The sequence below is a fragment of the Sciurus vulgaris genome (assembly GCF_902686455.1).
Source record: "Sciurus vulgaris genome assembly, chromosome: 2".
Lineage (NCBI taxonomy): Eukaryota > Metazoa > Chordata > Mammalia > Rodentia > Sciuridae > Sciurus > Sciurus vulgaris.
Window position 1 is genome coordinate 111,217,248 of NC_136462.1, and position 17,340 is coordinate 111,234,587.

At 36.1% G+C, this 17,340-nt stretch overlaps 1 protein-coding gene across 1 annotated transcript in view; it reads right to left on the reverse strand.

Moving 5' to 3' along the window:
• The window catches only part of HERC1 (HECT and RLD domain containing E3 ubiquitin protein ligase family member 1), a 206,979-nt gene that overhangs the window by 29,744 nt on the left and 159,895 nt on the right, over nt 1–17,340 (reverse strand). Inside the window, exons 43-55 of the mRNA XM_079125763.1 lie at nt 15,435–15,559; nt 14,241–14,461; nt 12,846–13,114; nt 12,075–12,127; nt 10,988–11,188; nt 9,424–9,598; nt 6,676–6,946; nt 6,327–6,540; nt 5,015–5,220; nt 4,025–4,152; nt 3,309–3,436; nt 2,124–2,324; nt 767–897 (exon numbers count right to left, since the gene is read on the reverse strand). Of these exons, the coding sequence (XP_078981889.1) occupies nt 767–897; nt 2,124–2,324; nt 3,309–3,436; nt 4,025–4,152; nt 5,015–5,220; nt 6,327–6,540; nt 6,676–6,946; nt 9,424–9,598; nt 10,988–11,188; nt 12,075–12,127; nt 12,846–13,114; nt 14,241–14,461; nt 15,435–15,559 (2,323 nt within the window). The remainder of the gene's footprint in view (nt 1–766; nt 898–2,123; nt 2,325–3,308; nt 3,437–4,024; nt 4,153–5,014; nt 5,221–6,326; nt 6,541–6,675; nt 6,947–9,423; nt 9,599–10,987; nt 11,189–12,074; nt 12,128–12,845; nt 13,115–14,240; nt 14,462–15,434; nt 15,560–17,340) is intronic.

Here is a 17,340-nt window from a genome sequence, read left to right on the forward strand (position 1 = left end):
TTCTTTAAATTCAAAAATTTATGGCATATTTCTATAACTCAATTATTTTGAAATCAACATTTTATGCCAGACACTGCCATGTCATTTCCAATCACTAAATCAACTCACCCTATAATATAATCTTGTCATATATATTGTGGCAGTCAAAGATCAATAAACAAATGGTAAGCACAAGAGGAATTATGAAATTCTGACTCCTAAGTGATATATTATCTTTCATTTGCATATGTAAGATGCAAATAAGGGGTCATTTTTACTGACTGATAATCATTACATTATGAAAAAGAAGAAACTTAAAAAAAAGCAGCAGCACCCATCACCAAATGAACAAACACTTAAGAAAATGACATGTTTTGTGTTTATATGGTTGTGATCACATGCTCTTCTAATGCTTTTTAACCCTCCTTCCATATCTTCCAACTCCAGATTTCATGCATTTACCTGCCTAGGTATCCTGTAAACATCTGACTTATCAAACTATGTACAATAAAGGAATAATCTTTATGAGTGGAATTTCTGGCACTAATAGGAGGCACTTTGAACAGGTGGTACTCCCAGAATATTCCCATACCATTGTTTTAGTTTCACTTTTTTCATGGTTTGATTTTTTTTTTTAAACACAGACTTTCCCATGTACATACATGAACTAAAGAGCTGGTGTAACAATAAAAAAATTAAATCTAAAATACCTGATATAAACATTTTACAGAAACTGGTACCAAATAAAAAGCAAGAAAAAGCAACTCTCTAGTGAAGACCCATTTACCTTATGTGCATCAATTAGAACAATGCCTCCTTTCTCAAGTGGTTCTTTTGTTCCCAGTAGCAATTTTCCATCAAAATATCCCACAGCAAATGGTCTATCTTCACTGAACCAAGCAATGCAAGTAACAGACACTAACATAGTAACACAGAAAGAAACAGGAGACTTGTTTGTTATTATCTGACTTAAAAGATACTTTGAAACAAACATATGCTACTGCAACCACTATAAGATTCTAAATAGCTCTTTAATGCATTAGACAAAAGGTAAGCCTACCATAAGGCTTACATGTAAACCACTTTAAGTCATTTTTAAGTGACAAAGTACCTCATTTTTAACCTTTTATTCTTTTTCAGGTTGTTGTTACATAAGAGAGACAACAATTAGAATTCCTTGGTTTATTTTAAGTTGTTGAATTAATGACTTAGAAGTGAAAGAACTCGTTATAGAAAATGACCTGTCCTCTCTGCTTATTTAATATTCCCTACTCAGTGTGTTTCCATATTCTATCAAAACTTTCTGCTTCTTTAAGCCTATACAACACTGAAAGGCTAGAAAAGAAGTAAAAAACAGTATCTATAAGGATAGAATTGGGGGTGAGGGAACTGACTAGGTAGGATAAAGACTTTTCACTCTATACCTTTTAAAACTTTCTAAATATTTGAACCTTGTGAATGTTACAAAGTATTTTTTTAAAGATTAAATTATAAAAAAAAATCCTCTTGTACTCTGCCTTGTTTGCTTTTGCAGTACTAAGGATTGAACTTAGGGCTTCACACATGATAGGCAAGTGCTCTACTACTGAGCTACCCAAAAACTACTAATCTGTTAATGAAGTGCTATGGAAGCAGGAACTTTGAGCTTTGAAATAACACCACTCCCCCAAACTTACTAACTAAAACTACAAGATGCCTACCTATTCATAGTACATGGTGAGAAAATAAACGGAAACAGACTTCTGAATATCTCTTGTCAAACCAGGAATTTTCCACCTTTTCTCATTTCCTCAATTTCACTCATTTGTTAACAATTTCATCTCTACCAATGATTATTATCTTTTTTTTTCTCTTGGACAGTTCTACTTTCAAGGGAGACTTGAAACCTGTTATAAATGTTAAGTCACTTACAGGATGAATGACTAATATGCATTATAATAATATTAAATCTCATAATTGGAAGAGAGGTTTGAAGAGAAATATCTTTCAATTCAGTACCTAATTCAAGTGAAACACCAAGTAGATTATTTAGGAAATAAAATCCAGAAGTAATATTTGCTCAGCATTTTTAAAGGCAAGAGCCAAAACACTGAGTCTTTGTGGCTTGGGGGCAAACTTTTTCAACTAGGCACAAGTGCATTTACCATCCTTTCGATAGCAATGCTCCAGTTCTCGACGGTGCATGGTAGACACATCAACAACTTCAATCAGTCCTAGAGATCCATCCATCCGTCCCACCAACAGTAATTCTGGAGACTCTCCTGACCAGGCTGTAGCTGGACTCTCTTCTGGCCAAGCCAGAGCAGATACCCAATGAGGCTGAATATCTACTAATCCTTTTCCTCCTACAAGGGGAAAATTATTAACTATTTGTTATTTAATTATTTAAGAAAAATAACAACAAAAAAGAAATACTACTTAATTTATTAATACACTCAATGTAGTTCCTAATTTCATAATGGCCTACTAATAAATCTGTGAAGACAGGATCTTTCCTTTGTTATTATTAAATTAAATAATTGGTTTTCTATAACTATTAATAGGACAAAATGACAGTGCTATAGGAGAGAAAAAAGGAAATATTTAATGGCAAATACCAAACACTTAAGACCTTTCCAAATTATTGCCCAAATTAACATGGGTAAAGGCTAGCTATTCCTCAAATAACTGAAGTAAAACAGCTATCCCTCAAATATGTAAAAATGAACAAAAATACTAATAAGCCCAAGATTACAATATATACTTTTTGATACCAGGGATTGAACCCCAGGTCTATTTACTATTGAACTACATACATCCCCAGTTCTTTTTAATTTTATTTTGAGACCAGGTCTTAACTGAGTTGCAGAGGGTCTTCCAAGTTGTTGAGGCTACTAGCATTGAACTTACAATCCTCCTGCCTCAGTCTCCAGAATCAATGGGATTATAGATATGCACCACAGCACCTGGTATTTTATTTTTTATTTTCTAGAGAAGTATAATAAAAATCAACAAGAATTTCTACATGTAGAACAAATATAAATAAGAGAAGTATTCAAGTGACCCAAAAAGTTATATAGCTTAAAATTCAGTGAACACTATTTCTCCTCAAATTCTACTTAATGATATATTAAAAGAATTTTTAGATTACAACTACTAGGTTAGTTGAAATTCCAGGAAAGAAAAGTCATGAAATGAGTATTTTGTCTCTAATTTAAATCACGTTGTACAAAATTCATAGTTGTTAAACAGCTTGTGATTTTCAAGGTATAGAGAAGCCACTCAGAAGGTTACTCAGGCATAAAAAGTAACCTCAGTAGTTGACTAGTATTTGCATGACTCTTACTTACCATTAACTTGCCAGATATTCACCATCTTTTCCAAAGCCCCAGCTAGATATTTGCCACTGATGCTCCAAGAAACAGGAGAGAAGCTTGGATCACTGGGTGACCCAAGGCTTTCCTCGGTATCCCCTTCCCTAGAATACAATAGACCGTATGGAATTCTAATCCTCATTATTCAAAAGTATACCAAACCCCAAACGTTAAAATAAAGATTTCATAAAGACTAGAGTACATAATGATAGATTGATGCTCATAATATTTCTTATTTCATTAGTACATAATTTATTCATAAAGACATGCGGATTTTATGTGGGTTGTACCCATAATTATTATGCAGAATACACTGATTTCTATTTATCTAATCTGTAGGAAAGTTCACAGAAAAGAAATATCTACAGCTGTCTATAATATTATTAAAAATGCTACATTTTGATATAAGCATAATTACTCTAATACCCAAATAATCCTTGAAAACTAATTAAAAAATTAACCTGTTTTATATCACTGAACATTTATTTGTTAGTAGACCCTGAATAAGTTCAAATATAGTTCATTCATATTTTCTAAATTACTGCCCTGGAAAGTAAAAATACACATTGAAGATTTAAGAACACTACTATAAAAGTTTTTAAAAATTTAGTGACAACTTGATTACATTAGCAACCAAGATGAGACATGTTTGGTATTCTCTTAAATGTTAAAAAAGTGATGCAAGCACTCACAATCTGTTGAATACACAGGTCTGTTGCAGTGAATATTGTTTCTTGGTAACATTCCACACTCGAATGGTGCCATCATTGCCACTTGTAGCTAAGAGGCCTTTTTTATTACACCAAACACATGTCATTACCTGGGAAAATTGGAAAAGGTAAGTCCAGCAACAAATAAGTTCTGATTAAAAGATTTTATCATTTGAAAAATTCTATCAAATTAAAAAGAATCTACCAATCTACAATGAAACTGAAAGTGTCCATGCCATAATTCAAAATGCAACGTTGGCATTTTTCTTCTAAATAAAATATATTATAATATTCAATTATAATTAAATATATAAATTTAATATATATTTATATATTATAAATATAAATAATATATAATTACTATAAATATATAATTACTTGAAGTACAGAATTAAAGTACTATTCCCAAACTCACTTGAATTATATAAGACATATTAAAAGCTTGACTAAACATTTATTTAATTCAATGAAATACAAATATTTTAACACACGTATGTTCTATAAAATAAATGACAGACGAAGACGTGGTTTTAAAATTACTTAAGTAACACAGATCAGTCTTCATTTTCCAAATGCCTTTATCACTGGTCAGAGGTCAGTAGGTTAGATTAAAATAGGCCAATTTCTTTTCTTTTTGCATAGATAAGCCTTTACCTTTTGTGAAGCTAATTCTTCAGGGATTTTTTTTCTCCCTCATCCCCCATCTGATTTCTCCCATTTGCATGCTGTTATATCAACCCAACATACAAAGAAAGTAAGTAGAGTTGGTAACTAGCAAGCAAATCTTGGTAATTGTGTGTGTGTGTGTGTGTGTGTGTGTGTGTGTGAAAGAGAGAGAGAGAGAGAGAGAGAGAGAGAGAAGGAGAGCAGGTCAGCCAGAAAGAGGTGAGAAACCAAGACCTAAACTGAGCTGAACACAGACTATTTTATTTTACACAGGTGATTAATACACTTTATACTCAAAATACATACTCTGTTCTGATGAGCCTCCAACTTGATAAAGGAACATTTCCTGAGATCTCCTCCCATATCAGCAAGTGTTTGTGGAGCAGTTTGGTTGTCACGGTCATGTGCAGCAAGAGTGCGCACAAGTTGTTGAGCAGCCCATTGCCTATGCTGTGAGGACAGCCTGGAGGAGAGGCAGCAGGCTGCCAGGGCATTAGCCAGCTCCAGAGGGCCTACAGCAGAAGGATCATAGGAAGGATGGGCATACAATTGGGCAATTAAACCTGCTTAAACAAAACAATGAAATGATGCCCAGGTGAGAGCTGGTAGTGATGAACAAATAAAAATAGGTTAACCCATTTCTTTTAAGAATTAGCACTTTTATAAGCAATCATGTCATAAAGATATACATAAGAGATAAAGCATTTACTTCATATTAAATTCTATAATAAATCCAATTGACTGCAAATGAACATTTTATTACACATCAATACACAGCCCTTGCTCTAAGAACTCAGTAGGCTAGAAATGCAGTAGAAATAATTCTAATGCTCAGGCAGAGGCAGCAATGCTCTTAGGCTTTCTCTGCTCAGAGAAGATCTTGGGAACAGGGATTGTAGCTTAGTAGGAGAGCACACGCTTAGCATGCACGGAACCTGGGTTCAATCACTTTGGGGGAAGAAAAAGGATTTTAATAGCCCAGACAAGGAACTGGGCTAATGATCCCAAAGCCCATCTCTCTGGCCAAATAGTCCTGATAAAGAGAAGGATAAAATCCAGGTGCAGTAGTACACACTTGTAATCCTGACTACTCAGAGGACTGAGGCAGGAGGATTTCAAGTTTGAGACCAACCCAGATGATTTAGTGTCTCCAGTTAAAAAAAAAAAGGCAGAATGCAGACTATGGGCTGTGGATACAACTCAGTGGTACAGCACTTGCCGAGCATATGTAAAGCTCTGGGTTTGATTCACAGACCACCACAAAAAAAAAAAAAAAAAAAAAGAGACAGAGAGAGGAAGGTAGAAGATAGCCTGATTACATTTACATAGTGGGTTTAAAAGTATAATCATTTTATAATACTACCTTTATCTAAATTTTATTAAAGAAATCTACCAGGATTATTACTATGGTGAGTCAAAACACAATCTATATACTAATTTGGTGCATTTTTAAATACTTGCTTCCATACACAGTGAAAAAGTATCCACATACTTCTTTTATGTTTTAAACTTAAGAAACCCACATGTTATTTATTTATCACATACAATGATGCAAAAATACATTTTTAAAAAAAATGAATTGAGTTGATTAGAAGACTTTAAGTAGTCTGAAACCTACCTTTCTTTTCAACTTCTGACTTATCATAGTTAGGTCTCAGTTTGGCCCCTTTGTCTGCTAGTAATGCCACAAGGGCCTGAGTCACAACAAAGTTTGGGGAGGTTACAAGTTTATTCTCTTCAGCAATTCCTCGGAGAAAGCTTGGTAGAAACTTTCTCTGAATTGGATCATCGACTGTAGTTAGATTTACACCTGTTGCAGCAGAAATCAAGTTCTGAAGAGGCAATTAAAACAAACAGGCTTAATTTTTACATATGATTTTGGAACAAAAAGATTTCCTATAAAAAGTTTCTTCAAGAATCAGTGGGAAATAAGCAATGCAGCAGGATGAATACTGAAGTGAGCTTACCTGTGTACACAACTGCACCAGCAGTTTTGCAGCACTAGGAGTGTTTGATGCCAGACATCCCACTGCTGTGCTCAGATAGGCCAGGCAAGAAATGGGCTTGTTGGCCTTGCTGTGACTGCCTCGGGAACGTTCCAAGGTGCCTGCTGTAGCAGAAGGGCTAGTGGAGAGGCCAGCTCTTCCTGCTGCAGCCAAGCACATTAATCGAACCAGTGTTCGGATATCTGTTAGCCCCAGAGACTCAAGACCAGCAGCCAGGCTACAACTGGAACCACTGCCAGGAAAGGAAAACACTTTAAATAGATAAAGAAAATAGATTCTTAAGGAACTATCTGGAGCCCCACATACCATCCACAGCATCAACAATCAGAATTAAATGAAAGCTATGTTATCACTAGTCATATACATCTTAATAAATGTCAAAAATATTATGCAAGGTTAACTTTCTCTTATTTCAATAAATACTGATATACACTTGAAGTATCACCAAATTATCAGAGTATAACATGTAGGAATTTTCAAGTAGCAAGAATTTTCACAATCTGAGCAACTCCCTGTAACTACTCTCTCCAGATCAACAAACATTAACAGGAATACCTCAGAAGCCAGATTTGGACTTTTGTCAGTCACCATGCCGCTCAAAAGTTACCACACTTTTGACTTTTTCTTCTTCTTCTTTTTTTTTTTTTTTTTTTTTTTTTTTGTACTGGGTGCTCTAGGGTGCTGCTCTACCACTTAATCACACCTCTGGCCCTTTTTATTTCTGTGAAAGGTTTTCCCTAAGTTGCCCAAACTGTCTCAAAGTTATGATCCTCCTGCTCAGCCTCCAGAGTCACTGGGCTTATAGTTGTGTGCCACCAAGCCTGGCCATACCATCTGACTTCTAAAGCCATAAATTACTTCTGCCTGCTTCTGAACTCATATATATGTGGAATAATAAAGTATGTGCTCTTCTGTATCTGGCTTCTTTTGCTCAAGATTTTGTAAGATTCATCCAGGTCATTGCATTATACTGTTTATTAATTTTAGTTGACATATAAATGAAAACTACCATAATCCATTTGTCCAATCAGGTGGTTTCTACTACAAGGCTGTTATATCATGAATACTCTTATGTATGTCTTTTGGTCCACATGTAGAAGCATTTCTGTTGAGTAAATAGCCAGAAGTACTGGGTCACAGAGTATGTTCACGTTCAGCTTTAACTGGTATTAGCAAACAGTTTTCCAAAGTACTTGTATCATTTTATTTTCTCAATGGTGTTTCATAGCCTCACTCCTCAAGTCTTAAATTTTAGTCATTCTGGTGGGTGTAAAGGATATCATTGGCTTTTAATTTTCATTTCTCTTAAGACTAATGAGGTTTAAATACCTTTTCATGTTATTTGCCATCTGGAAATCTTCTGTGAAGCACTTCTTAAAATGTATTTTGCCCATTTTTCTTTTGAATTATCTTTTTGCTTTTGATTTATGGGAATTCTCTATATATCACTGGTTGTATGCATTGTTCATATCTTCTCCCATTCTGTGGTTTGTTTTTTACTTTCTTAATGATTATTACTAAACAGAAGTTTTTTATTCTAATGCAATCTAATTTATCAATCTCTTTCTTTATGTTGAACACCTTCTATGACTTATTTAAGAGATTCTACCCCAAGATCAAGAATAAATTCTTCTATATTATTCATAGAAACTTTATTGTTTTATACATTTAGATCTAAGAGCAACTTTGGAATGATTTATTTATGTAGTGTAAGTTTGGTGTCAAGATTCATTTTTCTTATTCCTATGTGGATAAACCACCTTACCCTGCCCTAGTTGCTGAAAAGACTATTCTTTAACCATTGCTCTGCAGTGTAAACCACCGACAAAAATCAAACAAAACAAGTGTTTATACACGTGTGAGTCAGTTTCTGAACTCTGTTTTCCATTATCCTATTTGTCTATCCATGAACTAATATCACACAATCCTAAGTTTTATTTTGAGTTTTTCTTTCAAGGTCCTTTTTTCTTCACTGATTTGCCATCAAATACTTCCACTTAAGTTTTTCTTAAATGGATGTCTTTCAGGTATTCTTTCTTTTTTGTAATATACTTCAAAATATGAACTAAGCAAGGGTCCCTATGATAGAATTTCCAAGGAGATTTTGCTATATAGTAGAGCTGATTCTGCAGAAACATTCGACCTTTATTTTTTACCCAGCTAATTTTTACTTACCTTCTTTACACAGAAAATAATGTCATTATATTGAGTAAATGGCATTATTTTCTATGTAAAAAAAGCTAAGTATTAACTGAATGAGTGGTTGAATTAATGAATAATAATGATGACTATATCTAACATCTTTCACTCATCAGTGTATATTCAAGTTTCAAAAATCTTGGACTGGGGACACAGCACAGTAGTACAGCACTTAACTAGCAAGTTCAAGGTCCTGAGTTTGATTTCCAGTCCTCCCTCCCCACCTGTCAATAATAATAATAATAACAATAACAATAACAACAACAGCAATAATAATAAAGCAGAAAAGAAAGTAAGTAAACCAGGCACTGTGGTTCATGCCTATAACCCTAGCTACTTGGAAGATTGAGGCAAGAAGATCCATGAATTCAAGGATAGCCTAAGCAACCTAGTAAGACCCTATCTCAAAAAAAATTTTTTTTCCTATTTCATCCTCCCAAATAACATCAGATTCTAACTAATAAATACCAGAAGCTAACTTAGCATCATTTAAAACAAAATAACACTCACCTGACTGAGAGAAGAGATAGGGCTCTCATGACCATGGTTCTAGCCAGAAGAACTTGGGCAGCAGCTGTCACTCTCCTTAAAGCCACCACCCGGTCATGAGGGTTTGCCAGAGCCGCTGCCTGCTCTCCTAATGTTATTCTCCCAGAGGAACTCTTTTCTACAGAGCCATGGCAACCTGAAAAAACAAGATTGTGCTTAGTTCTCAGCAAGGTAAGAAAGAAAAGTATCTGGACTACTGAAAAATCTTCCTATTTTACATAGATTCTAGCCTGCAAAGAAATAAAGCAAAACAATGTGCTTTGCTCAACCGGAACGTCATTATTACAGCTTGGATGTGAGGTGTCCGCCAAAAGGTCACGTGTGAGACAATGCAAGAAGGTTCAGAGAAATGACTGGGTTGTGAGAGTCTTAACCTAATCAATGAATTGATCCCTGATGGAAACTGGAGGCAGGCGGTGTGTGGCTGGAGGGAGTGGTTCATTGGGGGCGTGGCTATGGGGTATATATTTTGTATCTGGAGAGTGGAGTGTGTGTGTCTCTCTCTCACTCTCTCTCTCGCCCCCCTCCCTCCCCCTCCCCCTCTCCCTCTCTCTCTCCCTCTCCCTCTTCCTCTCCCTCTCTGATGATGCAAGTTGCTTCCCTCTGCCACACTCTTCTTCCATGATGTTCTGCCTCACTTTTGAGCTGGCCTCCTATGTGGACTAAGACCTCTGAAACCAAAAGCCCTCAAATAAACTTTTTCTCCTTTAAAATTTTTCTGGTCAGATCTTTTAGTCACAACAGCGAAAAGGCTGACCATTATACAGAAAATTCCTTAAGAGAAACTTGGATATTTCTAAGTTAACAATCTATTGTATTTTCTATTATAGGAGAAATTTTCTATTAGATACATTTTTTTGCATATATGTCACTACTACTGGTACATCCAATTCTATTGGTCTATCTATTTCCCCTCTGGCTATTAGTATTAGGAACTAAACCCAGGGGCACTCCACCACTAAGATGATCTCCAGCCGTTTTTATTTTCTAAATTTTAAGACAGGCTCTCACTAAGTTTCCCAGGTTGACTTCACACTTGCAGTCTTCCTGCCTCAGTCACCCACGTAAGTGGGATTATAGGCACGTGCCACCACTCCAACCACTTCTGCTATTAGGAAAGACACCATTTTAAAAATATGATTTGGGTACACAGAAAGGACTAAGTCACTCGAACTGTCTCAATTCCTTATTTTGTATTCCCCTACAACAAAAATTCCATATTTTCTCTAACACAAAACAAAAAACAAAAAAAAACTGCACAATAATTTTTAGTCAAAGAATTCTCTTATAACAAAGTTTAAAAAAACCTTACTCATGTTTTATAAATCCTCCTTTTATCACTTCAATAGTTCTAAATACAAAAAAAAATCAAAACTTAATATTATATCACACCTTTAAAATGTTAAAACAACCGGCTAAAGAGACTTGATCAGGTAAGAAAACATTAAACCACATTCTTACTATTTATCTAAGAAACAAACTAAAATAGACAATAAAATCAATGCAAATTAGCATTTCAGTTTACCAATCTGCATAAGAGTCTCTTCCATACTATTGGTAGCTGTGACCATTGCCACTGATGCTCCCAGTGGGTCACTGTCAGGGAACTGAACTGGTTCTGGTACAATGCGTCGGTCATTTAAACCAAGTGGTCCAGCAAGCAATTCAAATTCTTCTTCACCTGTCAGCTTTTCATCTTCATCAACATCTAACATGTCCCAGTCTTCTGGAAATTAAATAAACAAACATATGATATGTGAATATAAACCACTGCTCTACAGGCAATGGTTATGGTAAGACAACATCTAAAATACAATTGAATTAGTTAGGCATGGTGACACATGCCTGTTTTCCCAGTGATTTGGAAGGCTGAGGCAGGAGGATCACAAGTTCAAGACCAATCTTAGCAACTTAGCAAGACCTTGTTCTTAAAAGATAAAAAAAGCTGTGGGTGTGGCTCAGTGGTAAAGGGCCTCTGGGTTCAATTTCCAGAACCACATGCACACAAAATAAATAAATAAAAATAAAATAAAATGCAGCTGGAATGAAAGTCCACTACCCGCAACATAAACTATGGCATCATCTCCTGGTGACCTGACAAACTGCATTCCTGAGGCACAGTGAAACAAGAGAAGGAAAAAAGAGTCAGTATAGTTGAAAACAAAATAAGCCACTGCAAATGTCACAGCTGGTCATGGAGGTTTCAACCAATAAAAAAAAATTGTTGTGGGACCAACAAAAAGTTCTTAACCCTGTCGATAATCATTAAGGAAGGGTTGTTGTAAATGAGTGCTCCAGAAAAATTCATGGCCATCTCAATTTTTTATTTTTCACTTTCCATAATTAGGCTGAAAATTCAAAATATACTACATTTCTTTCCTACTTTGGAAAAAATATGACAAACAGAAGTTAACATCCTGTGATAAAGCTAATATTTGAGCTCAGGTCCTTTCACCTTTGACTTTCAAACTAGGGTTGTTGCTATAAAAACATCCAAGTTAATATGTATATAAATACAAACACATCATGGTATATTTTAGTAACAAATGTTAAGCAGAGAGTATATATAAAAATACATGTAAAATAAAGAGGCTCTCAAAACAAACAACTACCTTCATACACACTGTCCTGCTTGCCAATTAGATCTGGAGCTTGTCCCTTGTACCTGCACCAAACATGAAGAACATTGTGTTTTTATATAAAAGTTAGTATCCAAAAATGCAAATTAAGTCATTAGAATATTTTAAGAGGTCATTAATAAAGCAGCAAAAAATAAAAGTGTTTCGTGTTACAGGGTAATGTAATAAAAACTACAAGTAAGTATGTACACACATGCTAATAAACCAATTGACTGTTTTACCACACAACTGGGGAGATTTCTGGTCATCTACAACTCTTCCAATCAAACTTCCAGAAAGCCTTAAAGATTTAATAGTTGACAAGGGTAAAAATTCTACTTACTAGAGATTAAGGATATAAAGCAATAATATTTTTATGGAAACTCATTTAAACAGAGCAGTCTATTTTTTCATCAAAAAAGGGATCCTAATTAAGATGCCAGAAATATAACATCATTGAAAAAAATTGTATGCCTTTTGAGGGTTAAGGCAAGGGTTCTGACTATAACTGGCCAACAAGTCAAAGGTTAACGAACAGTGAAAGACCTGCTGTCATGCCACTATTTCGGGATCTCAGAGATCCTAAAAGTCTCCTAGATCTCCTGGGAACATGAATTCCCTGACCTCCATACTTTCTGCCATCAATTCAGCAAGCACAAGTCTTTGGGGAGGTAAACAATAATTCCTCACATGAAAAGTCTGCAGTTCCCATCTCTTAAGGTATATGATATTCTCAAAGAGTCTGGATACACAATTTCAAGGTACCTTTCAGAACTTGTTGTCTTGGATTTAGTCTTCAGAGCTAAGTACTTCTCCCTGCAGCTGCCACATAGCAGGTAGTATGGATTTCCACTTCCACATTCACCACCAAACCAGCCATCCACATAAGAGCCATTGCTGCGATAGCCCTGGCGGTTTGCACTGCGCCCACAGCCTGGGTGGTTTCTCTTCATGTGCTGATTGAAGCTGACGACACTGCATTCACAGAGTTCACATACCACCACTTCTTCCCTGTCTTCAGACTCACAAACATGCTGCATAAAATAATTTTAAAAACCAAATTATTACAGTCAATTTAACATAAAATTAAGATTGTTTATAATATTTATAACTACTTTGCTTACATATCTTAAAATATTCACAATATTTTCATTAATGCTACATAAAAAGTTTTTTTTAAATAGGAATTCAGGCCAGGTACAGTGATGCATGCCTGCAATTTGGGAGGCTGAGGTAGGAAAACCATAAATTCGAGGCTACCCTCAGCAACACAGTAAGACCCTATCTCAAAAAAAAAAAAAAAAAGACAGTGGTATGGCTCAGTGGTAGGCCTCTGAGTTCAATTTCCAGTACCACAAAATTAATTAATTAATTTATTTTTAAAAATCAGAATTGAGACCACACAATATGAAGGTGTTCGTTGTTCCCTCACTCTTGCAAGTTGCAATGAGAAAAGAGTTAAGAACATGATAATCTGCCCTATCTCAAAGCAATTAAAACAAATCCTTCTCAAGTGAAAATAACTACTTTTTATCTGATTATAAAATGTTTAACCTATTTTCTGAATTTCTGAGAAAAGTCATTAGGATTCAGTTATTTTACTGACTTCATACGGCAGATTCTCTTTCCTATAAAATTTGTATCTAAGAACTTTTTAGTCTCTGTTATAAAATTGTAATGCTAATCAATTTATACATACAAACCCACATGTACCCTGTCCCTGGATGAAGGTATTTAAAATACGTTGGTGGACACTGGTTCCCTGAATGAGGTATTAAAAGTGATTAAATGGAACCTATGAAGGAGAAGAGCATGCATTCAGATAGCAATGTGAATGAAGCAGTTATGTTACTTAACCCAGCAGCATCTATGGGGCCTGATGTTTGCTTTGTAATCTACCCTTGACATTACAATCAAATATTGCCACAAGATGGCTCTCTTCAACTAGTCTGGGGAAAGAAGCAATAAAATCGTACAGAAACATTTTCATATTGGTTTGTAGGTACCAAAGCAACTTCAAAGCATTAAATCCCAAACAACAAGATGAGATTAAGGCTTTTTAGAGATTTCAACTATAGGTAAGGCTGCGTTAGTAAGCTGTATGAATAGGAGGAGGGCAGGAAAATAAGTCAGAGCAGCCCCCGCTGCAGTCACACACACCCAGGTAGGCCAATCCAGTACCTCTGGGATCCACATTCCCAGAATATCATTGTCACTGGTCAGGTCTTGTCCAAACATAGCTTCCATTGCTTCATCATCAAGATCAATTTCCAATTCCTCATCTAAATTAAAGTCATACAACGCCCCTGGGTCTTGCTGCAAAGATATTCCTTCTCTCCGACTTTGATTCCTGTGGGCCTGCACAGAGCGGTATAACCCCGCTCAGAACAAAACAAAAACGGCATTTTATTCACATGAATAAAATAATTCTGAATATTTTGCCAGTTTTTAACTTCCATACATGAGATGAGTACCCACCTCATTCTAGACCCACAAACCTATCATGTGTGTTTCCTCTCCTATAAAATAGGGATAATAACAGCACTCCTGTCTCACTAAGGCTACATATTTAAATAAGAAAACCCATAAAAAATTCATGAAAATATTAGTTGTACAGAAAAACACTCAGTAAATATTTGCTGTTATTAATCCTTCAGGTTTATTTTTAAAGCCATTCTCCTTTCACTTTATGATAAATATATATCATATGTTTTCTAGGACAGTCTTAGTTTCTCATTGTTCCCCAAAATGACTAAATCATTACTTACACTCGAATATTTCAAAGATCAAATCTTATTTTGACAAATCACATATCCCAGTTTTTGGATGAGAAAACATATTCCCTATAATTTATACTTTAAAGCATAATCCTATAATAATTTACTAATGAATTGAGGGAATTTATTTTTGCTTAGGTAGGTTCTTACTAGTGGTGAGGACCTAACATCCATGGAATACATTAAAAAGTCAGTGTCTACACTTTTTTTTGGGCACAGTGTCCTTTCTAGTTCCTTCTCACCACTGAGGATAAATATCCAATATTGATCATCACCTCTTAAATAATAAATGATTGAGGGCTGAGGGAGCATTTATAAAATTTCTCAAAACATATAAGTGGTCTGTATAACCTTCTACATCAGAGGGAACTTTTAAAAAAAATCTATGCACGTATACTCATTTCAATTAAGTAAAATTACATAAATGTGTAGAAAATTATATGCAAATAGTTGTTCTGTTAATGTAGGTGGACTGAATACTTAGTATTATTAGTTTACAATTTTAGTTTACATCTTCTTTAATGTTGCTCTTACAATAAAATAAAATCTTTCACCAAGAGAGGTGAAATATAATTACCTGCTCTTGCTAGCAGTGTGCGAGCTGCTAAATCAAACTTGTGCCTTCTTGTTACTGCTGAGCGACCTCTAGCTGGTGGTCCACTTCCAGAAGCTGTATTCTCTGTATGATCCAGATTATCAGTGCTACAAGTGCAAGTTTGAAAGCAACACAATAAAATTTTTAAAGTCATCATGAAAAGAAAGCAAAGGTGCAAGCTTTCTTGTGGCAGTACATTTTTCTCCAAATGTGACTGAGAATAAAATATGCTTTTTGAAAAAGATTTTAGAAGCAGAGGCTATCTGTTTCTCGGTGAGGCAGTTTTTGCTGCTTATCGATCCCCTGGTGTTTACCCATTTGTCTGCTGTGATGACCTGCAGTCTGCCAGCATATAGACGCCTTTTTTGAGAGCAGATTGCTAACTCTCAGGCGTCTATCGGCCATTTGCCTGCCTCTCGCCTGTCCATCGCCTGCCTTACTCCTATCCATCACCCAACGCTGGAGGTTCACCTCCCGATTGTCCGACAACAGTCAGCAAACTGATCGCCAACCACCAGTGGAGAACCAGCTGCCTGCTGCTGCCTGGAAGTTCACTGTTACAGTACCTGCAGGTTTGATTACACGTGGCTGCCGCCATTTTGAGACAACAGCCAGGACCTGTAGGACCCCTGGCCGGACTGACTGAGCCCCATCTCCAGGATCCCTTAGCCCGACCGATCACTCCCTGCCTCTGGGGCCCTCACATCGACTGACTGCTCCCTGCTGCCAGGACCCCCAGAACAACTGACTGCGCCCTATCACCAGGACCCCAGACGGACTGATTGCACCTGGCCTCCAGGATCCCACAACCGCACCAAACACACGGGACCTCCAGGACCACTGTCAGACCAACTGTATCCCGTCTCCAGGACCTCCAGCTGACCACATCCACCCCTGAGCTGCAGCTCCCCATTTGCCAACACATTTCGAAGCCAGAGCAGCCATCTTGGATAATCCTGGAAGCCACAGCTCTGATCTTTGGGTGGGGCAAATCCCATCCTGAGACACCTGCTGGAGGCTTGAAGCTCATTGTCAGGTACTTCTCATGCATCAGGCTACTGAACACTGGGAGGTTTCATTAGTATATGACTGCTGTACAGTAGATTTTCTTTTTTCTCCTGTTTAAAAAAATTTAAGTTTTTATTTCTTTACTTTCCTTGCTCTCTTTTCCTTTTGTTTACCTGTTCCCTCAGTCTCCTTCTCCCTTTTTTGCATGCTAACATCCAATTTCTTTTGATTACACTCTCACACTTTCTATTTTCTAGAACTTCTGTATATTCTTTTCTTATCACATTAACAGCCACATTCTACATCCCTCTGCATCCTCTTTGTCCTCCATTAGAAACTGCAGACCTTATTGCAAACCTGTTTGTTTTACCGAAGATAATACTTGAACTCACTTTCTTTATTATGACAATTTTATTATTGTCCCCATAGGGACTATTTAGTCTAGGATTGCATAGTGTCTGATTTGGGAACTGCTAATATTGATCTCCCCTTAAAGAAAGGGTTTTGGAAACCTATAGGGCCACTATAAGCCTATAGGGGGAAATCTGCAATACCCCAGATCTACACTGCTAAAGGGGAAGATACATGAACAACATGAAAAAACAATGGAAGAAAATGATACAAACAAATCTAGATTCTATAGTAACAGAATCCAATGACAGTATGTTAGAAGAAATGTCAGAAAAGGACTTCAGATTATACATGATTAAGATGATTCGCAAAGCAAAGGATGAGATAAGAGAGCAAATGCAGGCAATGAATGATAATACCAATAAGCTGAAAGAGCACCTGCAGGAAGCAAAAGATCACTTCAACAAAGAGACAGAGATCCTAAAAAAAAAACCAAACGAAAATCCTTGAAATGAAGGAGACAATAAAC